Genomic DNA, 24072 nt, shown 5'->3' with positions numbered 1-24072 from the left:
AGTCATAAATGGTAACTAGAGACTGGGACTCAAGTTATTTTTAATCCCACTAAAAATGGAGACCCAGTTCACAAGTAACATTCTTTTCGATGAGAGGGGTAACAACTCTATTTGTTCTCAGCTCCAAAATTAAAGAAGGAAAAAATAAAATTGCAGTAGGTCCCAATATCTAGTTATGTGATTTTTCTCCTGTACTATAAGGTTTTGCGATGGTCACTGACTGACTTTCATCACCTTACCCAGTACTTGCTGGGAAGTGACTCCATTAGAGGCACTGCAACTGAGTAGTGAATTCAGCTGGAGAAGCCAGGAAATGTCCAGACCAGGTTTTACACTTGGTTATGTTTTTTTCTTCCCATGATCATCTGTTTTCAAGGTCTTCATATTTAATATTGTTGGAATGTTATTTCTATGCTGCAACATTTTCTCTTGATTTTGATGGGCTTGGACTTGGTTTATCTCATTTTCAATATTTGCACCCCCTATGTTACTCAAAACAAAAGCAAAAGACAGCAAGTAGTGCAAACATGATCAGAAGACACCTTTCTATGACTCCATAGGTACGTCCTGCACAGTCATTTAGTTTAGAGCTGGCTCTCCACACACTGCTAGTTCTTCTATGCGAAGTCACACTACACCAAAAAAAGTGGGGTGACTAGTTTGCTGTACTATGTTCTGTGTTCTCATAGTCATATTGTTTACTTTTTTATCCTCCCCTGAGGACACTGCTTTTAGAAAGAGAGGAAGGGAGAGACAGAGAGGGAGAGAGCAACACCGATTGGCTGCCCTCTCATATGTGCCCTGACTGGAAATGGAACCCACAATCTTTTCGGGCACAGAGATGATGCTTCCGACCACCTGAGCCACACTGGCCAGGGCTCATAGCTGCACTGTTTAGAATTCACAATTTATATCTGTAGAGCGCTTTATGATTGTAGCTATTAATCATCCCTCATCACAAGACTGTATCTTCTTGATTTTTTTAAGTCTGGGTGATGAAGCAGAAAAAAGAGGTTTTCCAGGGACTTTCCAGGGGGTTCTCAAGAGAATCACAAATTGAATGAAGAACACTGAATGTTCTAGACCTGTATGCTGTTCGGCACCGTAACCACCAACCACACACAGCTATGGAGCACCTGCAATGTGAAGAGTGCAAATTGAGATGTGCTTTAAATGTAAAATACGCCCCGGACTTTGATGACTCAGTAAAAAAAAGTAAAATGTCTCAATATTTTTTTAAATCTTGAATTATATGTTGAAATGATATTTTGGATACACTGGATTACATGAAATGTCATTTCAATTAATTTTACCTGTTTCTTTTTGTCATTTTACATGTGACACTGATCTATTTCTGTTGGGCAGTATGGTCTGAAAGAGCGGGGGCCCGTGGCCCTCCCTCAGAACCTGCCCTTGGTGCGGGGAGGGGCGCCAGGCGGGGTGGAACTAGCACGGCTCCCGCTGAGGTGATGGCGATGTGGCTCCAGCAGCTTGCATTCTGCTCAGCCCTGGCGACTCCAAGAGAGTGAGAAGACCTGGGGCCATGGACAGTCCATTGTGGTGGGTGAGTCCAGCTGGAGACAGGCTACCTGAGCTCTTGTTTCAGCTCCATGGTTTATTGGCCGAGAGAGCCGAGCAGCCTACTTGGCACAGAGCTAATGTTCCGTAAATGTCTGTGGAGTGGATGAACACATGCCTGCCCGAATACAGGCATGTATCAGGAGGGCAGAGGGACTGTCTCTGGCTGCTACCAACCCAAAGAATGGCTTTGGGAATTAGACTGGGAACCATTCAGATTTAGAGCCACTTTCTTAAAAGTGTCACTTCACACCCTCAAATTACTAAATTCTAGAGGGGTTTGCAGCAGCTCAGCTGTTTTCTTCCTTCGCCAGGGCCAGGGTGGCAGGGGAAGGGGGAGGGAACAAGAAATCTGAAGTTTCTAGGCCCCCTGTTGCCATTTTCCAAGCAGTCCTCTTCAGTGATCGAGGCAGCCCAGCCTCCCCTGAGGTCCCACCCTTTGGGCTTTACGGTGCCTTCTCAGGCACAGCCCTTCCTTCTCGGCTTGCACGCTCCCTCACCCAGCAAAGATGGAAGGACCCAGCTCATGGCTCCTGGCATCTCCAGGACTGCCTCGCCCCTGGGAGATGTGCCCGCCACAGCTGTGGGTGCCTTCCCTTGTTTCTCCTCCTGCTTGCTGCTCAGAGCTGTGTTTGAAGGCGGAGAAACACAGCTCTTCACTCCTCAACGGCAGCATCTGGCTCCACGGCCTGCAGCTGGTCTTCTTGCCGGAGGAGCACCTCCCCGCAGTTCCTACCCCTGCTAGACCCCAGACCGTTCCATTTCTGCCCCTGCCTGCACACCGCCGTCCCTGCTCCCAGGAACGTCAGCCTGCTCTCCCCTCCTTCAGGCTGCCCCTGTTTCCCCTGATCCTCAGGGTGCTTCCCTACCCCGCCCCCCTCCTCCTGTGCCTGCTGGCCTGTGGGACACCGCCTTCCTGGCTTCCCTTGCCTTGCTGCCTCCACACAGGCACTTTTTAAATCCCAAACACAACAGGGCAACGATGGATGAAATCATTCAGTAATCTGGAGAGGTGGCAAATAATACACTCTTCCTAGAATGAGACTTAGTCTCCCACTCCATGTGGTTTAGCTCCCTGCTAGAGGGTTTTAGTTCCTTTTTTGACCCTTTCTCATCGAGTACCCTTTTTAGGGGAGCCCCCAATCCGAAACATCCATCCATGGAGCTTCCAAACCCTGAAGCTCAGGGTTTGCCGGCATAGAGGCCCTCAGGCTCCAGGGGCCTCGGCCCTCTCTCAGACCGGCGGGGGTGACGCTCGCCGCCTACCGCTCCACATTGAAGTCGTCCGCCTACTCTGCAGTCTCCATTAGTGGAGTACAAACTCAAGGACAGTCCCTTCCAACTCATCCCCGTGTCCCGTGGAGCAGTGCTGACCCGACACGCAGAGCAGCACGGCGCAGGCGCTTAACCCCCGACGTGGCGCCCAGCAGGCTGCGGACCGCACTGCAGGGACTGAGCGCAGCGGCCAGCGCCAGCCTCTCGGAGCCAGTGAAACACCGGGCTTCTGGGCTCTGGACTCTTGTTTGCCAAGTTCATTTATTACTGAAAAGGCTGGGAACTGTTGTGATAAGGGATCTAACTCCTTGATTTGATTCTCAAGAGGCAGATATCCCCAGGTTTCATTTTAACAAAAATGCAGAAAATTACATATTAACTTTTGGTATATTAGTCACAACAAAAGACAGTGTAGAATGTTTTTTGATGGCTAAAGGGTAAACTTTTACTTTAATATCTGCTTCATACAGCTTGAGACATTATTAATTAACTTCTTAGGATTGAATACTACAACCAATCACTGAGCGTGTAATTTTTCTCCTCTGCACAACTGTTTCTTCAGTTGTAGAACTGAAGCCGTAACTGGATGAAGTTCCGTAACTGGATGAACCGTAACTGGTCAGACTCGACCTGACCGAGGGCTGGAGGAGCTCTTCTCAGAGTGGGCTCGCCCTCCCTCCCGGTCACTCCCTGTCCTGACTCCTCATGCGCAGTTACAGGAAGACAAAGCAGGTTTGGGCTGAAGTTGGCAAATGGGAAGACTACTGTGCATGAAGAAACAGTTTAATTTTATGTTAATTTCAGCATTTGGGTGGTGGTACTGGACTGAAAGGAGCAACATCTTTGAGCAAACGGATCTGGAAGCTGAGCCCCTGGATTTGAGAGCGGCATGTGGCACCCAGTATGGAAGCCAAGGCAGTTCTGTGTGCTGGCTCTTAACTCGCTCAGCCGTTAATGTGGAGGTTGGGAGGGGCAAGCGAACTAACAGAAGCTCTAACCCTTAAAATCTTACCTAGCCTACCTCTGGGGGAGCCGACACCATACTCTGTTTATCTTAGAACCCCTCACTCCCCACACAGCACCTGGTACACAGGAGGTGCTCAACAGCTGTTCACTGACAAACAACAGGGCAGGTATAAATCCCGGGAAGGGGCAGAACAATGCATCCCTTCTCAATGGTGGAAGGCCCGAAGCTCCCACCATGCATGCACCATGAGTGAACACCTCTCTGGGCTCTCCCTCCTTTTTCTCTGCACTGCCCTGTTACCAACCACTAGACACACTCTTTGAGCGAGGGGTCTGTGGATGCTTGACCTCATCATAGAACCCCAAGACTCCACGGTTTCCTGTGCTCACTGGGAGGCACAGCCAGCCCAGGCACAGCGCTGGGCCTGCCAGCCAGGAGCACTCAATCACAGTGACAAGAACTGCACCAAAAGGACACACACACAGCTGCCAGTACCACCGGGGGCTTCAGAGAGCCCTGCCAGCAGCAGGCTGGGAACCGAGGGGACAAACATTTGCTAGGCGTCTCTCACTGTTTCTTGTATCTACTCCACACTTCGGGAGAGGCGGTGCTACCAGCCCTCTTTTGTACATAATGCAGTGGTCTCAGAGACACAAGGGGAAGGGCTGGAGGCTGACCCCACAGGCCACCACACTGGAATGAAGGGCATCCCTTTCCTCCAATCCTTCAAGGGCGGGCCCTTTCCATCCCGGCTTTCCCATTTCTATCTACAGGGTTAGTGGCAGAGTGACACGTGGGGGTCGGTGGTGTGTGAGGCTTACTCATTCCAGGAAAGTCAGAGCTGCCTCTTCCTTAGAAGAAAGCCTCCACTTTGCAATCTAAGACCACTGTATCTCCAGACAGGTCTTTGGAAGTACTGTCAGATACACCTCAAAATAAACCTGCTTCCAGGGGTACTCCCTGGGACCCATGTAGCTGATCAAAGAAGCACTTCAAGCTCTGGAAAGAAGAGGGACCCTGTGTGCAGCCCAGATGGGCTAGCAGGGCCCCGGGACACAGTGCTACTGCTCATCCCTTCCGGTCTCTGGCACTGAAAGCTGCCTGCTTCCTGGCACGGGGCTCAGCACAGACCTGGCTCTGAGGCACCGCCAGGGGCTCTCCTTGTGGAGGTGCTGCTGTGTTCACGGAATTAGAGAGGTCAGCCTGATCGTGGGCGTTCCGAGGTGCAAGAGACTGATCTACATGTCCTGTGAGTTTTCACAGGCTTGTGCGCCCCACCTGTCCTGGAGGAGCTGTTCCCATTTGAAAGTGGGACCCTTCCAGCCTAGCCCAGCCCTGAAAATCCTGTGAGTCCCACTCAGGGAGAGGCAGGGCCTTGTGGAAGCCAGCTTACCTCTCATGAATTAAAACTGAGCCTCCCCATTAGGTGTTTATCACATTGTTTGCTGTGGTCCTTTCTTTTGTTAAATACTAAATTACACCAACATTCAAGAAAACAGACTTGTGAGCTAGTCGGTTTGTACGATGTAATGGCGTCATACTCCTTAACATGATTCAAAAGTCTTGTCAGAACCTGGGTCTAGGCCCACAGAAGTTATTCTGCTCAGTCATCTATTTTCTCTCCTAATGCAAACACCACAGATTCTAATATGCACAAATAATATATATGCCCTTTTCCAGTTCATAGCATTAAAGAAAAGAGAGCTTTTATTGTTCTCAGGGTGTATGTGTTTGAAAAAGATGGAAAGGAGAAAAAAACTCCAAGCTTTTAAATGGCAGGGACAAGTACCTGGAGAAATTAAAAACAAATTACTAAGCAAGGAGATAATGAAGGAATTAGATCAGGCATTACGCTCTCGTTTCAACCTTCTTTTGAAAATCGGAAGTCTGGGGGATGGACACATCAGCTTGTCATATTAGCAAGGCCTGGGCAGCCCACTTCCTACACAGGTCACCTGCCCCCTCCACCCCTCGGTCCTCTCTGCCACCCGGCCCTTTTCACATTTTTATTTTTCGACACAGCCCTTGATAGCCTGCCTTGCGCAGTCTATCTTGTCATGTAGCCAGTGGACTCTCTGCACAGCACAGAGCTGACTTTCCAGATCCTCTGAGCCGCAGACACAGCCAGAGGTTGTTTCTTGAAGATATATGTTAGCAAGGAGCCAAAAACATTGAATTAGACTGAAGCAGGATCTTGGGTGCCTGAAATCCACACCCTTCCACTAGAACTCCGGGTGCAGGCCTGAAACTATGGGGACCACCGACCGGGCTGCTCGGGTGCCTGGCTGCATACATCATGGAAAATGCCCAGCAGACAGATTGTAAGTGTACTTTTTGAAAATACAAATTAAAAAACAGGCTCTGTGCAGTTTTAAAAACTGGAATAAATTAAAGTTCAGAAAAATTAAGTTTATGATCCTATCATATTTACAGTATACATTTGATTTAGATGCTAATTTTGCACATTCATGATACCTTGCAAAAGTGACAGTTCAATTTCCATTTTTAATGAGTGCAGGAGACTGGATCAAAGCGGTCAGGCCTGTGTAGAGGGGCGGGAGTGTGGTGGTGCAAGGGGCAGTACGGTTTATCCTAGAACTGACGCTGGCTTCCCATTTATGTGCATATAGCAAAAGATGCAGAATTTGGGAATTATATTTTTATGAGTATTAGTAAACATAACTACTAAATAATTATTTCCAGCTAACTTGTAAGTGACCACTTCAAACCTATCATGTCAGAAATTCAAGTAACATTTAAGGGACAACCAAGGAGACAGGCTGAAGGCTGTTTCTCCTACAGAAAGACAATTTCCTAGGGTCTTTTACTTCTGCACACAGATAATGATATGAAAAATTGATGGGATCTTGTTACAGGAGCCTGAAGTTTCTCACATCAGAAGGAAACACTCAGCTGTAAATTGAGGCCTTCATTTCCAACATGAAGGGCACTCCTTACTTGTGATGATGTGGTGAGCTTCTTTCTCAAGCAAACGATATTGGTGTATAAACCCTGCTTTACACCTCTCCTGAAAATAACTGCATTTTGAATCAGTACTTTTCTCTACAGGCTCACTTTCCACCTGAAGATGTTGTGGAAGTGGGGTCACTGAAATGAGGTTATGTTTTAAGGACTGAATGCGTGAGGGTTATTCAGTCACGAGCTAACTGGCTCACTCTTTATGAATGAGAGAAGCACGGTGGTAACACTGCCACTTCAAACAACAACAAACCCCTGATCCCAACTATCAGCTGTAAAAGTCAAGCTGTTCGTGTTTCTGCGTTAGTGTGGGTGGGAGGGGACTGAAATGTTACCGTGTTAGATGAGAAGAGAATTGTAATGAAGCAGTGTGTGAAGAAGACTGCCTCAGGTAAGCTGTCGCCACATTCTCAAGGCCCTGTTTGTGGTCATGGGTAATATTTAGAAACATTTTGCAGAGCTTCTAATAAACCACTTGAAGGAGAAAACATTGAGAACAGGACTGAACAGGGTGACAGGTACAATGGCAGTAACAGAAAATGTGCCTGAAATAAATGAGAAAGAGCTAGTTTCTGAGGACAGCTGACCCTGCCTATTTCCCCATAATCTGTGCATTTTCAGGAAGGAGACTGCCCTCATTTTCCAGTCTCCCTTAGGGCCAATAACCTCCTCCTGGATATTCCCAATCACACAGTGTGGCTGCACTGTGTCAACTTCTCTACTAACCTGAAAATAAACCACCTGAAATAGGTTTAAGGCCATGTGAGTTATCAGGATAGACTAGTGTCACTCTGCAGGGGAATGTGAAGAGGGGTGGCCACATTGCTGCAGTGCACCGGCCCTGCTGAACGCGTGACGTCACTGCCCCCGGGTTCAGAGCACTCCCCACCACCGCTCTTCTGTTGCCACCACTATATGCCGCTTAAAAATGGCTTCTCTTCGGTCATTTCCATGGCTTTCTCTTACTGGTTCCCACTGTTATGCAAAATTGAAGATGATGAGAGATGAATACAACTCCAAAGAAAATGTTACACATAATTATGTAACTGCAACAATACAAGAAACTCTTGATACAGCTGAATATTTGAAAAAATGCTTTTCAAAATATTTCAAGGCCATTTCATTTCAGATTTTGAGCAGAAAAGGGACACTTCTGGGTAGTCCTCCTACCCCTCATCTTAATTCATTATTCTATCAAAGATAGCTATTGCTGCTTATGTTCCTATTTCTCTTTCGGTGAGAAAACATTCGATATGCTAAAATAATTTGCTTTCAAAGTGAGTGTGAACCTTGTTTTTGAATTATTCTTGGACTTTGGCTTTCCTGAATCATAGCTAATCATCTAGGTGTCTTGAAAAGAGTTTTTCTCAGAGGAAAAAAATTATAGGTGTAGATAACCGGTTAAAATCACACTGGTCAATTCTAGGCAGGGAGAAAGAAAACTGCTGCTTGGGCTTCAAAAACTGCTTCCTTAATGACTAGGAAAACACTCTCAATTTTTCCTTTCCAGGAGCTTCAGATAACAGCACTTTGGGAGGGAGGAACAATTTAATGAAAGCTTTTACCTGCTGGCTGAAACTAAGCAGTCTATTTATAAACTGCTCTGAAATTTAAGTAAAAAGCTCTTACCTACTAAAAGTTCAAATGAGACAGCAAGACAAACGAGTGCAGACACAAAGGGCTGGGACAGAAGCACATAATGGAGTGAGCCAAGGGCTTTCATGGAAGAGACGACACGAGGGGTATCAGTGGGAAGCCGGAAGATGGATCTCAGTTAAGGCTTACCCGACACGGCCCTGGAGGAAGGTGCCACTGGAGGTGAAGAACGCATTAGTGACGAGTGGGTAAAATGCTCTGCTCCTTCCCTTCCCATTTGGTACTAAAGTTCAGTCTTTTCTCCCTCTGCCTTCCCCAGCTGAGCCCACCCGACGAGCCCCAGCACTCCCGTAGTATTTACTATGTGTCAGGCGCCATTTGGAGCATTTTAGGTGAAGGAAATGAGAAGGGGGTGGAGGGAGGGAGGGAGGAGGAGAGACGGAATTGAATTTGCCTAAGAAAGCTGATATAAAGTGGCTAGGATTCACAGCTCGGCCGCCTGGCTCTCTGGTCTGTGCTCTTGAACACTGCATTATATTGCCTTCATTAAAGAACTTAGAGGTATTTAAGTTATAAAGAATATTTCAGCACATAGGCAGAAAGTGGTCTGGAGATGAAGGTTTAGGAAGAGAACATGCTGACAGATCTTTACCTGCCTAGGAGGTAGCAGTCAGGCCTTGAGCTGTGACATCTATGGGGCGGAGTTCACAGCACACGAGACCAGGACACAGAACAGAGGGAGCAGGTTATGGAGTAAAGGGTTGGGGAGGGAGGACAGATTTTGTACTTAGGGCCTGAGGGGTGGACGGGGAGGGTCACAGAGGGACATGGTGGAGGAGAGGGTGCACAGCCAGGCCCTCCCAGAACCAAGGGGTGCAATACTGGTCTTGGTTTAGGTCTGCAATTAGGAGTGAACTGATCAAAGAGAGCAACCAACCCAGAAAGACGGTACAGGTGAAGCAACTGGGTCAATGGGAATAAAATCAGGTGCTGAGAGAGGCTGAAAGAGAGGCACGCCTTTACTGGTCCAGAGTCTCCTGCACTCAGACTATGGACCAGCAAAGATATACCAACTAGGATACCTTTTACCTGTCAAGGCTTCTATAGGTTTTAAAGTGCAGTTTACATCCAAGGTATTTGAGCTCCACAACAGTCTTGTGAGATACCACTATTCCCGATATGCCAGTTGTCTAGGATTTGTCAAATCTGTCAATTCACAGAGCACCTGACGTCCCCCTCACTGCCCTTTCCATTCACCAGGTGCTGTTTTCTCACCTCTGCGAGGTGTCCATGTCAGTGTTCACATGCAATGTCATCACATGAGGTGACATTTAATAACCCTAAAGGGAGGTTTCATCTCCCTGCCTTATCTCTGGTAGCTGTTTTTTCCCCTTGCCTAAACTTTAATGTGTGTCCTTAAGGAAGATTTCCAATTAGGCATCATTAAATTTTGCTAAAAGTAAAACCAAAAAGCTCTATGCAGGAGAGCCTGTCCTGTCCTGGGAAGTGCCTGAGTGTGCAGATGGCTGCTGTGACTTGCAGAGGGGTGTGGCCAGGGCCCAGACTCGGGCAGCGGTCCTGGGTCCAGGTTTGGACTTCTGTGCATTCACTATGTAAACTTCACCTAGATGTGGAACTTTTCAGAACCTCAGTTTATCAACTGGAAAATGGAGTCAGTAAACACAGGTTTGTTAAGGAGTTAAATCACTTGTATGGGATAGCACTATACAAATGTTAGGAATTATCCCCCCTCTTTTTTTCCTACCTTCTCTTCCAAGCCAGAAAGAAGGTAACTCCCAAATGAATGAGCAAGTAGGTATTTCCTCCTGTGAGTGGGTGGGTTAGAACTGTTTATGATGCCTTTGAGATCTTGTGCTTTGCTGAGGCCTACAAGTCTGGCTGTCAAGCTCCAGGTACCCACACCTCAAGGGGGCCCTTGCAGAGGAGCCGCCTCAGTGATTCTAAAAGGCTGAGGATGGGGAAGGTTCTCACTGGCCCTTGTGTTGCTCCCCTCTTTCAGTCTTTCTTTTCTTCCCTGGGGTCTTGAAAGGGTGCTATGGACTGAGCAGTGGAATGCAGGGGGGGCAAAGTGAGAGCACACTCTAAAATGGGCTTATTTCTCAAAAGAAGAAAGAAAGCTAAGCCTTAAAAAATTTACATTAATTTTAACACTTCTCCGTGGCCCTCCCTCACTCAAGCCCTGACTGCAGGCAAACCCCAGGAGTGTGGAAATGTAATCGGAAACACCACATTATGGCTTAGCAGCCAGTGGACACACTAGCTAGAAGCAAGCTATACTTTCATGCTTGCTATTTATGTCCATCTGTAGCATCGGACCAGAATGGGCAACACCGATAAATGAAGTCCCAAACCTCGTCCTGGGCATTACGTCCAACTCCCTCTTCCTTTCTACCTTTAATGGTGATTATAATAAATAACATTATTTGATATGTGTTTCTCAACATCTCCCTCACTCAGACCGCCTTTTGGTAAAATTTCACACAACACAACAGAAATTTCTAAAAGGAGGTAAGTGGAAAGGTGGGGAAATAGCCAATTAAACTGATAAAGTAGGTATTTAAATGTAATTATGCCAATATTTTCTCTGGCAAGAGATTGCCTATTAGATTTGCATTCAGTTTCACTTTAGGACTTAATTCCTTGTTTTAAAAAAACAACTAGAGAAAAATTTCCATTAGCTGTTTTTTACTTAGACCCAGATTCAAAGCCTAGCCAAGGCCTATTACAATACATAATTAATCATAATTACATTAAAATATTGAACCACTGTAAGCTATTAGAAATAATGAAATTTCTTGCGTAAAGTCATTACTTGAATTACTCTGGTGACTGTCAGACCCCTGACCATCTGAGTCTGCCTGCAACAGCAGAGGCCTCACTCGCCAGAACACTGTAGCGCAGTGACTTTCACCCCGTGTGCCGCAAGGATTTTTAAATCATGCAATACCTGACTATGTAGTCAGGGGCACTGACCTCTTTTCCTTTGACTGTCAAATTAAAAAATGACAACAGCCAACAAAACAACAGCTGTCCAGCGTGAATGAATTAAAAGTATGGCAATTGTTTGTCAGATTGGCAAAACTATAATGTTGGGTGTGCCACCGCATTTCAGTAAGTAGTGTACACGTGCCATGCGGTGGGAAATGGCTGAACGTCGCTGCTTAGCACTTCAGCAGATCTGCGCGTCTGCGGGGGGGGGGGGGAGGGTGCGCCTAAGGCTGTGCCACTCAAGGAAGTCGTCTTCCAGTGATGTGCTTGTAGGAATGATTCTGTGTATAAGCAGCTGAATTCCAATGGGGATAAACATTATTCTAAAGTGATTAAAGTATAAATAGAATTTTAGTACAAGTGATAATAAACAAGGTAATGAAAGCAATTCTACAATTGTTAGAGGAACTCTGCATAATATATGCACAGTGCTTGCTGCTGCCTTCCAAATTTTTTGTTCTGTAATTGGGAATGTAAATTATATTTAGCTCAAGTCAGTGTTTAAATCTAAATTCTTACGAAAACAATCTAGTTTCTATAAAACATTTTAAAGCACTCTTGTTTATAGTACTCATTTTTCTATAGGTGGGAAAGATAAATTTAGCCCATTGCACAAAACTATCATAAAGTCCAGAATCGCCAAAGCCCAGAGAAATGAGGCTTCAGTGTAAATCCTGTCAATGTGTGTATGTATGTATGCAACATGCACATACACATGTGTGGGGGTAGGCAAAAGTGGGTTTACAGATATAAGTATGGGAAACAGAGTTTATTATTGTATTATTATTTCCTATTGTATTATTTTCCACATGAACTGTAAACCTACCTTTGCCATACATACATATACATATTCACATACACACACACATTTCCCCCCTTTGGCATATTTTCCTTCTTCAAATAGTGCAGATGGGCTCAATCAGTGGTTCTTAAGTCGATGAACATCAGCTGCAGAGAGTTTAAAATCTGGTGATGCCCACACCAACTGAGTCAGAATTTCTGGGGGTTGCAGATGGGGAGTGGACACTGGTACTTTTACAAGCTCCTGTCAGCAGGGCTGAAAGCTGCTAGCTTAGGGTCTTCTCTCTGTTCTCGTGACAGGCACGTTCCCTTCTCTCCTCCCACTGGGACTGCTTCTCTCAGGAGACCCTGATGGTGACTGTAATGGAGCACACTCATGAGGCAGCTCCTAGCATGTCGAACCCCACGGCCTTTAGGGGCCAGGCAGGGCCAGAAAAAAATTAATAGTACAGACAAAACTTGACATTTCAGAGTTAAAAACCTAAGGAAACAGACTAAAAGAAGAGAGATTTAGTCCAGAGTAGAGAAGGCTAAGGGATGGCTTCAGTAGGGGCTTCAAAAATCCAGGACAGAAGACTTTACAGGGACAGGAGGCACCAGATATTTTACATCTTCCCCTGAAGCTTCAGTGATTGTGCTGGACCTGAAAAAGTGCATCTTCATTTCTCCTCTATTTATTGAGTGCCTCTTCTGCACCACCCAGTTGTTAAATATTAAATTCTATTTACCCAGTGTGGGCAAGGCCGTGTGCAAGTACTGAGCAGGACAGGGCATTTCACAAGACATAATCTTCCTCTTCAGGGGGCTGTCTTGAATGAATCCCTGAAGGAGACTGTGTAATTGCTTTTCCTAGGGATTTTTGGAAATAGGATAATAAAGATGAGTATAATCAGAGACCTGACAATTCAAGTCACTTACCAGAGAGGCTGTCCAATTTGTTGGCCTATAATTGTTTGTAATATTCTCTTATGACCCTTTGTATTTCTGTGGTGTTGGCTGTAACTTCTCATTTCTGATTTATTTGGGCCCCCTCTCTTTTTTTTCTTGATGACTCTGGCTAATGGGTTTATTAATTTGTTTACCTTTTCATAGAACCAGCTCTTAGGTTCATTAACTTTTTCTATTTTTTAGTCTTTATTTCATTTACTTCTCCTCTGATATTTATAATTTCCTTCTTTTTGCTAATTTTGGGTTTTGCTTGCTGTTCATTTTCTAGCTTCTTTTTTTAAAGATTTTTTAAATTTATTTATCTTTAGAGGGGAAGGGAAGGAGAGAAGGAGAGAAATATCAATGTATGGTTGCCTCTCGTGCATCCCCTGCTGGGACTGGCCTGTAACCCAGGCATGTGCCCGGACTGGGAATCAAACTGTGATCCTTCAGTTTACAGGTCCGTGTTCAATCCGCTGAGCTACACCAGCCAGCATTTTCTAGTTTCTTTACATAAAAGTTTAGACAGCTTAAGATTTTTCTTATTCCTTGAGATTTGTTACAAACTTCCCCCTTAGACCCGCTTTTGCTATGTTTCATTTGGAAAGTTGTGTTTCCATTTTCGTTTGTCACAGCTATGTTTTGATTTCCTCTTCGTCCCATTGTTTTCCAGTAGCACATTGTTTATCTTCTGCATGTCTGTGTGCGTTTTCTGTTCAGTTTTCCTCTTGTAATTGATTTCAGTTTTATATTATTGTGGTTGGAAAAGGTGCTTGTTATGATTTCAATCTTCTTAAATTTGTTGAGACTTGTGTTGTGACCTAAAATGTGATGTATCCTGGAGAATGTTCCCTGCGCACTGGAAAAGAATGCATATTATGCTGTTTTTGGATGAAATGTTCTGTTTCCATCTATTAAGTTCATCTGATCTAATGTGACATTTAACACCAATGTTTCCTTGTCTTTATCTGTCTGGATAATCTATCCATTAATGTTAAGATCCCCTCCTATTGCCGTGTTACTACCATTCTCTCCCTGTATGTCTGTTCATATTTGATTAATGTATGTAAGTGCTCTTATCTTGGGTGCACAGATGTTTACAAGTGTTGTCTACTCTTGTTGGATGGATCCCTGTATCACTATGGGATACCACTCTTTGCTTTTGTAACAGTTTATGCTTTAGGTCTATGTTGTCTGACATAAATATTTCGAACCCAGCTTTCTTTTCATTTCCATTTGCTTATTTTTTCATCCTTTCACTTTCAGTGTATACATGCCTTTAAATCTGAAGTGAGCCTCTTGTAGACAGAATACGTATGTCTTGTTTTTTATTTACTCAGCCACCCTCTCTTTTGATTGCAGCACAGTCTATTTACATTTAAAATAATTATTGATAGGTCTGTACTTATTGGCATGTTGTTCACTGTTTTCTGGTTATTTTTGTAGTTCTCTGTTCCTTACTTCTCTTGCTCTTTTCCTTCTAATATGATGACTTTCTTTACTGTTATGTTTGGATTCCTTTCTCTTTATATTTTGTGTATCTATTCTAATAGACTTTTGGCTTGTAGATACCATGAAATTCATGTATAAAAACTTAGACATCACATATAAAATGGACACAACAGTCCATTTTAAGTTGATGGTAACTTAAGTCGAATGCATTCTAAAAGCAATTCATTTTTTAGTGTTCTATCAAAGGAGAGAAGGTTTAAAGCAATTCATTTTTCAAATTGTTCAATTACAGTTGTCCCCATTTTCCCATCCCTCTCCCCTGCCCTACCCACCCCCACCTCCCACATTCAATCCTTTCCCCTAAAAGCAATTCATTTTTGTCCACCCACTAATATGTTTTTGACATCATATTTTACATCTTTTGTGTGTGTTCATGCATACCCCCTGATTATTATGGATCTACAAGGTGGTACCAAAAACACCAGGAATTTATTTATTAAAAAATTTGTATTTATTCTTACATGTTTAAACTTCAGTCACCTTCAAAGTACTCTCCATTTGATGTAATACACCTATCAAGACCTTTTCCACTGCTCAAAACAGTGTTTGATCTAGTCAATTTTGATGCCTGTTAGTGCTTCTGCAATTTTTTGTTTTACCTCTTCCATGTCGGCAAAGTGTTTCCCTTTGAGGACTTTTTTCAGCCAGAAAAACAAAAAAGTCACTTGGGGTGAAGTCGGGTGAACAGGAGCAGGGGACACAGAGGTCCTACCGTTTATGTTGAAACTGCTGAACACTCAGTGTTGTGTGGGCAGGTGTGCTCATAAATCACTCATCATGAAATGGGCAAATGTACCGAGTCTTCAAAAAAGTTCACTGCAGCCAAATGCAGCCTCTCACCACTATGCCAGCTGATACACTGATACGGGTGGGTTCCTGGACACTCACCTAGCAGGAGAAGCCTGTACTACAAGGCGTCTTCCCTCCAGGAGGTAATTTCAGTGTTTTGGGGGTCCCCCCATAGATAATTTTACTGCTCCTGTCTTTTAACATTTCTACTAGCTTTATAAATGATCTGAATTTTTTCTTTCATATATTGTTTTTTATAGTTTTAGCATTTTTTTCCCTTTAGAGAAGTCCTTTTAACATTTTGTATAATGTCCATGTAGTGGTGATGATTTCCTCCAGCTTCTGCTCGCCTGGGGAGCTGTTTCTTTCTTTCATTTCTGACTGACGGCCCGGCGAGGTAGATTGTTACTTGCTGTCGGTTTATCCCTTTCATCACCATGAGCATATCATCAGTCCCTGCTGTCCTGTAAAGTTTCTGCTGACTAGCTGTTTTTCTCTGACTTATTTTAAGATTCTCCATTTATCTGTAACTTTTGACATGTGTAGATCTTGACATGTCTTGGTGTGGGCCTGTCTGGGCTCACAGTGCTGGGACTCTCTGTACTACCCTGACTTCAGCGTCTGTTTCCTTCATCTGCTTAGGAGAGTTTTAGCCATTGCTTCTTCAAACAGATTTTCTGTCCCTTTCTCTCTTTCTCTTTCTGGGACTCCTATAATACAAATGTGAACATGTTATCATCCCCAAAGTCCTTTAAACTATTCTTTTACAGTTCTGTGTGTGTGTGTTTGATGCTCCAAATGAACAGTTTTACTACCATGTCTTCCACATTGCTGCTCCGTTCTGCATTGTTTGAGCTGATGTCAATTCCCTCTACCCCTCTACTGAATTTTTTTTTTTCATTTCAGTTATTGTATTCTTCAGTTCTGGTCAGTTCTTTTTTTATGTTCTCTATCTCCCTGTTGTTCTAACTGGTTTCACTTATTCTTTCCCCAAATTTGGTGAGCATCTTTATGACCATTACATTTAACTTTTTATTTCATAGAATGCTTATCTACCGTTTGTTCAGTTCTTTTTCTAGGGTTTTGTGTTATTTTTTTCTTTTGGAACATATTCCTTTGTCTCATCATTTTGCCTGACTCTCTGCATTTGCTTCTATGCATTAGGTAAAGCACCTATATCTCCCATTTTGAAAGTGTGATTTTATGTAGATGGTGTTCTGCGGAACTGTGACTCAATCCCCCGGTCACCTGACCCAGGTGCTCTGGGGGCTTCCCTTGTGTGGATTAAGTGCTCCCTGCTATTGTGGAAGAGTTTCAATAGCTGTGGGTATGCTGATGAGTGGTTTGGTTCCCAGGCTGACTGTCTTGGAGGCCCAGCTGCAACTGGGGTGTGCTGATGGGTGGGTTGGTGTCCCAGAGTGAGGGCCACTTTGGAGAGGCACCACTCCTGGCCAAGGCAGCCCACTAGGTGTGGTGATGCAGGGGCCACTTTAGAAGGGTCCTGGGTAGGGTGGGACCTCTGGGGAACACAAGGTGGGGCAAATGGTGTTAGCAAGTTTAATGGAGAGTGTCAGCTATGGTACCTGCTGGCATCAGGCCAACTAGGTGAAAGAGGAGTAAAAGAAAAAGGGGCCTGATAGCACTTCCATGCCTGGAAAACACACCTGCATCTCCAGCGGTCACCCTGAAATTAGTCCCTGTATCTCCTTCATGTATGATCCATGAGCTTTTCACACTGCTGCCTCTTCTCTGGGGCTTAGAGCAAGTTAGCCGGTGTGTGAGCCCTTTACAAGTACAGTCTAGTTTTCCTACAGCCCTTCAGCTCTTCTGGATGCAGCCCCGCTGGTTTTCACAGCCAAATGTTGTGGTGGCTCCTCTACCTGGTACAACTCACTTGGGTGAGGGGGCCCGATGTGAGTCTTGGACACTTTCCTTGATTCTCAGGAAGGACCTCTGGGGTTCTGATATCCTTCCTGACTGTAAGACACCACACCTGGGGTGTGCACTCTGACTAGGCCACATTTCTGCCACTCCTCCCCATTTCAATGTGGCTTTTTCTTTATATCCTTAGTTGTAGAAAATCTGTTTTGCCAGTCTTCAGGTCATTCTCAGTGATAGTTGTTCTATATGTAGTTGTAGTATTGTGTGTCCCTGGGAGGAGATGATATCGGGATCTTCATACTTCACCATTTTGACCCCCCTCTCCTTTCTCTGTGAGTCTTAAAGCAGAGCTTCTGTACTCTTCTGTGCAATGCAGACCATGGGAATATCTTGTAAATGCAGAATGGATGGTGGGGGACTGAGATTCTACAGCTATTACGAGCTCTCAGAAGATGCTAATAACATTCACCTAAAAAACATACTTTGTGAAGCAAAGGCTTAAATCACGTAGGCTAGCCACAATCACATGGCTTATCAAACAATAAGACTGGTTGTTCCCTGAGGGCAGCACCTTGTCTTTTTTCACTCTGCCTAACACATACTAGGAGCTCAATAAATACGACTCAGTGAACAATTTAGATAGTTTCTACTGCAGGGCAAGCAAAGTGCCGGGCAGATGCTGCTGGAGGTGGGTACAGGGGTGAGCGGTGGTAGGATGAGGAGACAGGCAAGTAAAGTTCTTACAGTCCAGCTGGGAGAAATACAACCATCCAGGCAGGCGGAGCTGAGGCCAGTTTCTAACATGGGCACCATCAGAGACAGCGCCTGAAAGATAAATGGAAGCCCAGGGTAAAGCTTCTGAATGTGAGCATGGGGGCTTTGCGTTTTATCCCTTCAGCTGTGGGAAGGCAGGAGAAGCTTTTAAAATGGGAAGTAAGAGGATCAAAGAGGGATTTTAAGAAGATTATTTCGACAGTGCTTCGAGGGAGGGTTGCTGGGAAGAGACCCTCAGGGTAGAAACTGGGTTCATTATGGTAGAAAGGTTCCTTGTCCTGCCAACTGCTGTGCCAGCAATTTTCCATTCCAGCTACAGAAAGTAAATCTTTTAAAATGGCAGCTGCTTTGTAACTGTGCTCTTGGTTAAGTGCCTGTTTATATATTCCAGAGAATCTTTTACTCAAAGAAAACTATGTCTCCTTACAAGAAATAAACCTGAAGAAAACAATCGTACACAGAGAAGGCAGTGTTTTGTTGCTAGTAATTCAAGTCATTCACATGAGAGGCTTCAGGATATGGGCAACTGTCTCATAGAAAGGATGACTCTTAGCTTTAGTAAAACGGAGCAACTTCACTACAAGCAAATGAAATTTAGTCACAAACCCCAAATTAGCTGTTTACTTATCAAAAAGGGCTGCTATTAAGAAAATAAACATGTCCTGCTCCCTGCATCCTGTCATTATTAATTTTATGTGCATAGATCGCAATTTATTGCATTTAATAAATAAAAATGAGCTCAGGTAGAACTATGAACAATATAAGCCGGAGCCCTTGCCTTTAGCGGGACAGAGACCTTTCACGGAACCACAGGTTTTTGGAGGTAGAAGGAACTAATAGACCATGTGCCCTGCCCCAGATCGATTCGCTTTAATGAAGCACTTGTAACACTATCCAATTTTTCTTTACTCACATTAAATACCCCTTCCTGCTTTTTTCACAACAATGAATACTTTTAAGATAGCAATTATTTTATTTTGCCTGAAGCACATTGTTGTGGAAAGAGCAGGCACAGTTTTCAGAGTGAGAGAGACCTGGTTTCCAATTCCAGCTATTCCAGAACCAAGCTGTGTGACCTTGGGCATGTTACTTAACCTTTCTGAAGCCCACACTTCCTTCTCTATAAACTGTCTTTTTCTCTAATAGCAAAGATAGTCATCAGCTCAACCTAAAGAGCCGAGTCCTGAAAATCCAGTAGATACCTTGAGAATTCCTGTTAGTCTTTAGGATGCTTCCCTTGCTTTCGCAATGAATGCAGATGGACTACCTTTCTGTTGTAGTGTCTACTGGTGAGACAGCAGCAATAAAGAGTGATTATGAAGTTCAAATGAAATACATGTATAAAATACACAGTACCTGGGATGAATAGTATTTTCTTTCTCCACAATTTACTTATATATGTCCCCACTTCTCTGACCTCATCTCACCTCTGTCTGCCCATCTCATGTTCCAGCCACAAAAATCCTTCTTTCTGTCCCCTGAATATGCCTTGCTGTTCTTTCCTCTTGGAATGCTCTCGGCCCTTCTCTTCGCTTGGCTGACTCTCAGGGGATCAGATGCAAAGGTACTTCCACAGGCAGGCTCTTTCCGACTCCCGAATATAACTTAGGTTCCTCTCAACCCTGGACGTTATTTTCATTTTCTCTGATGACATACCCTTTTCATTCTCACACGCTTTACTTAAGTGTATCTCTGCCTCTGTTCCCAATCACTGCACCCTGGTGCTTTGTCCAGTGCTTTGCACACAGTAAAAGTTTAACACATTCATGTTAAATGAGTAGATGGACAGTAACTGTCTTTAGGGAAGAGCCCACTTCTCATTTGGCCCCCAAGACGTGTAGGGCTTTTTGGTTAATAGATACTTAAAAGTTCTGTTGGCTGACTTTAAATGACTCTCCACAAGTCACACACTATTGGTCACTTGATACTTGTATCTTTTGTCTACACCAGAGCTGCCCATTCTTTTTACCTGTATACTTAGTTTCATGCTTATCCTACCATAACTAGAGTAGGAAAAGAGGAAGATCACAGAGGTAAAACAAAGAAAAATTCACAGGCATCAGTGTCAAAAATAGTTTTACCAAATTTAAAATAGCAAGGAATTACAAAAATGCCCTTTTCTTAGCTAACTCACCTTTAAAATTTCTATAATGGAATTTTAGTATGTCAACTTCAGTCACATTAAAATTGTTGGGAACTACTTCTGAACTGGAGTCCTGCTTAGCTGCAAAATATTATTTCATCTGAAAAATTCACCACTGGCTGTTTCAGCCTGGGGTGGAACTGGCCACCCTGAAGGATGAGAAGGTGGGCACCCTCGGTTAGTTTTTCCCCATGGAATTGGCGGGGCTTTTTCTCAGATTTCTATTCCTTTTCCTCCCTCTTATACAGTGGCCCCTGGAATCTAGACTTTTATCAACACTGCATGCATTCATCCAAAGCTATGCCAGCTACTCAGAAGACAAAAATAAACAAGACTAATTTTTCATCCTAGAAATTAATGGTCCAACTGGCAAGGCAGAGGTGAAAAGAATTAGTTGAGACAATGATAGAAATGCAATGATAGAGTCAAGTACTGAGTTCACAGATGGGACAAAGAGGGAATGATGGTAGGTCATGGGAGGAATTGCTCAAGCTGGGTCCGCAGGCCAACTCGGGCCCACCTGGCAGAGGAACAACACGTGCTCCACTAAGGAGATGTGGAACTGCCTGGTGTATCTGAGGAGCCACTGTAAGCTGACATGATGAAAGCACACTCTGATATAAGGGAAGATGTGAGACATGAGGCCGGAGAGCAAGGTGTGTGCACACCACATGCCTCCCTAAGCCACGTTAAGCACTGTGAGCATTTTCCTGAAGCTCCTGGGAAGTCATGATAGAATTTTACACAAGGAGAACTCTTTCTCATTTAGGTTCTAGAAAGGTCACTGGTGGGGGAGGGTATGGGTGGATGCACTGTGAAACAGAGCAGATGGACATTTTTAGGTAGTCTGTTGTATCTGAAAGTCCTGAGAAAGGGGTTCTGGTGGCCTTAAAACTTTGTTCTCTTTATTGCACTTCACATCAAAGTTGTTTTAGGGCATCTGTGATGTGTAAGGAAGACCCCATGACACTGTTCTGTTTCACATACTGCCTTATCTCCATATAAACCTTTACTAGAGACTTCTAGGTCTCCAAGCAATGCTTTCTAAAGAAATATCCTTGTCTTTCCGAATGGGATGAATGTCCTAGGTAAATCTTGGGGCAACTTCAGCCCAGGGGAAATGGGCTCTGGAGCACCCCATGTTCAGACTTCACAGAGCCCCGGGCAAGTCTCTGTGAACTGAACTCAACAAGAGTTTAGGACATTCCACTGAATTTGATAGGAAATGTACTCACTGTTACAGGTAGGGAGTCAGCTGTTGATATTTCACTCTTTATTTCCAAACTCTTTTTTTTTTCATATTTTCCCCCCTAGTTTAATGACAGGCTATCCTGGATAAGTCCTTTTAGAACATGTTGATATTTGTGTTTGTTTTTTTTTAATTTAAGATTAGGCATAATCAGAGCTGTTAATTTATACCAAATGAGCTTCACCATTTGTAGCTCACCAAAGAAAATGATTCTACCAAGATGTCCTTCAAACAAAACTTTTAGAAAATTATACATTATAATAATAGTCACATAATTCTTTTGGTTATTTTAAGCTCTGCAGTAAAAATAATTAAAAAGTGGAATTGTAATTATATCCATTATTTTCCACAAGGATACTATGTGAATAAATACTGTTTTCCCCCAACAGTTTTATTCAGATAGCACAAGATCAGAATTTGCAACAACTTGAAACACTTACACATGTTTCTAACTAAATAAAATTGTTATTTGGTTATTTAAAAATACCTTTTTGCAATAAGAAGTTCTAGATTTTACCTGTTAGTAAAGTTAAGTGAATGAATGAATGAATGAATGAGTGAATGATTCAGCAGCTGTAAAAAACATGGACCTGAATTAGCAGAGCCTGTAAGTGCCTGCAGCAGCTGAGGAGGCTGGGAATCATCAGGCCCCAGCTCTCCAGGTTCACGTGTCTTCCTCTTCCAGGAACATCTCCCACCGTCTCCTTCCCTCCCTGGTCCACAACGTATCTTCCCCCGAGTTCTAGGTACCGATGTGAGCCCCCTGCCCAAGCTCCCCTTGTCATGGAAGCCCTCTCCAGGCTGTGGCCTGGCCACCTGTCTCTCTTTCTCCAGTACAAGCTATGAGCTGCATGGAGTTTGAGTCTGTGTCCAGCTGGTTTACTGCTTAGCACAAAGGAGACACTTGAGAGTATCTTAGACGCCTTAGAAAACATTTTCCTTACTTATATTTAACAGTTACATGGCGCTTACCATGTACCTGTCCCTTACTGTTCTAAGTTTAAAAGTCTCCTAAATACCAATTCCTTAAAATGATCAACCCTATTACAGGGAAGGACACTGAGGCAGAAAGGTGGTAAGTAATTTGCCCAAGGTTACTAAGTTAATGGGTAGGAGGAGCAGGATTTGATGCCAGGTGGCGTGGACTCAGGCTTGGTGTGGGCACCAACTCCGCTGCAGGGGCCTCTTAGAAAGGGGCCTGGAGTTTCTCTTGATGCAGGAGCTGATTTCCAGCGGGCCACCTCTAGTGACAGCATCACCCCCACAAGGTAAATTGCTCTGCCAAAACCTAGTTATGTACGTTGTTAGCTGGGATTCCCTCAGGTTGAAGTAAAATATGTCCTTATACTTCTACCCATTAGCCCCAGTTCTGCTCTCGGGAATTGACTTGAAATAGTCCGTTTTCTCTTTCTTCCATGTATAAAATCATGATCTTATTGTACATTTAGATGTCACACCTTTATACGCCTTTACAAACAGTCCACAAACTCAGGTTTTTCCCGCTAAGCTGAGATAAGCCTCCCTTTCATCATCCTGATTTAGTGAGACATTATTAGAAGAGGCTGCATTGAAATACGTGGTTTTTCAAAAATACATTTAAGGCTTATTTTCAACATGGTAGGAAAATATCTACGAGGAGAATACCAACTAGAGAAGTGGCTGCATCCAGGAGGCTACGGATCTGAGGCGCGGAGCTGACAGTCGCCATCTGTGCTTTCCGTGGGGTGACCACGCCGCACAGGGACGTGCGCGGTACAGATGCAGTCAAGATGCTGACTAAAGATGAGAAAGATGCTGTTTCTCATACAAAACAGCAGCAGGCCCCCGGGGTTCGATTAACTCCAACATCTCCCCACTGTGTGTTCCCCCAGGCTCCAGCCTTACTGCCATGTGGACTCAATGCTGAGGGCCAAACCTGAGACTTGGTTTTTAAAATATTCAGCATATTACAGAGAGGCTATTTTTGAAGAGTTATTTACAGGATGGCTTTCCTATTTATGAAAATAAGAAAAATAGAAACTTAGAGTTCAGCCAAGGTAAGGGTAAAGGAAGTAATACTCTTATATAATAATCTGCATGTACATCTAGCTTTGTTTTTTTGACTTTCACTGGCATTTGAATAATCATCTGCCCTATGGCATTTAGGGCACACCCTCACGTGTCTACAGACACAGAACTGGGTGGAGAGAGCTGAGGGAAAACTCGAAAGACAGATTTCGATGCTGTAACAAGTGCGGCAAAACGAAAGCAGAGGCGAAGGCTGTGGTTGCGCAGAGGATGGGAAGGGATGGGAACAGCATCCGCTGATGCTGTTTTTCCAAACGACGCTGCTTCAGTCATTTTGAATTCCCTTTAATGGAATCCCTTGTGGATCAAACATATCTGGGCTGAGACACCACGGGAAACCCAGGAAAGCTGTTGGGCAAAGCCACCAGTGCAGCCTTCTTAGGCACATGCCGGGGTCTGGGCCCCAGGCACCTGCTCTCTGTTTCATGATCCTGAAAATGGAGGCCGGGGGAAGATTTTCTGTGGGAAAGGGCTGAGCATGACTATGTCCATTAGCTGTGGATTAACAGAAGTGCAGATTATGAA

The 24072-nt window shown here is 44.1% G+C and overlaps 1 protein-coding gene across 1 annotated transcript in view; it reads right to left on the bottom strand.

The window, feature by feature from the left end:
* L3MBTL4 (L3MBTL histone methyl-lysine binding protein 4) overlaps window positions 1–24072 on the bottom strand; it is a 435810-nt gene that overhangs the window by 20853 nt on the left and 390885 nt on the right. The window contains exon 18 of the mRNA XM_053664334.1: window positions 18059–18139. Coding sequence (XP_053520309.1) covers window positions 18059–18139 — 81 coding nt within the window. The remainder of the gene's footprint in view (window positions 1–18058; window positions 18140–24072) is intronic.

Source organism: Artibeus jamaicensis, unplaced genomic scaffold, assembly GCF_021234435.1.
Source record: "Artibeus jamaicensis isolate MK-2021 breed Jamaican fruit bat unplaced genomic scaffold, CSHL_Jam_final contig_354, whole genome shotgun sequence".
Lineage (NCBI taxonomy): Eukaryota > Metazoa > Chordata > Mammalia > Chiroptera > Phyllostomidae > Artibeus > Artibeus jamaicensis.
The sequence above is the reverse complement of the archived record's forward strand: the minus strand, read 5'-3'. Positions and strand labels throughout refer to the sequence as shown.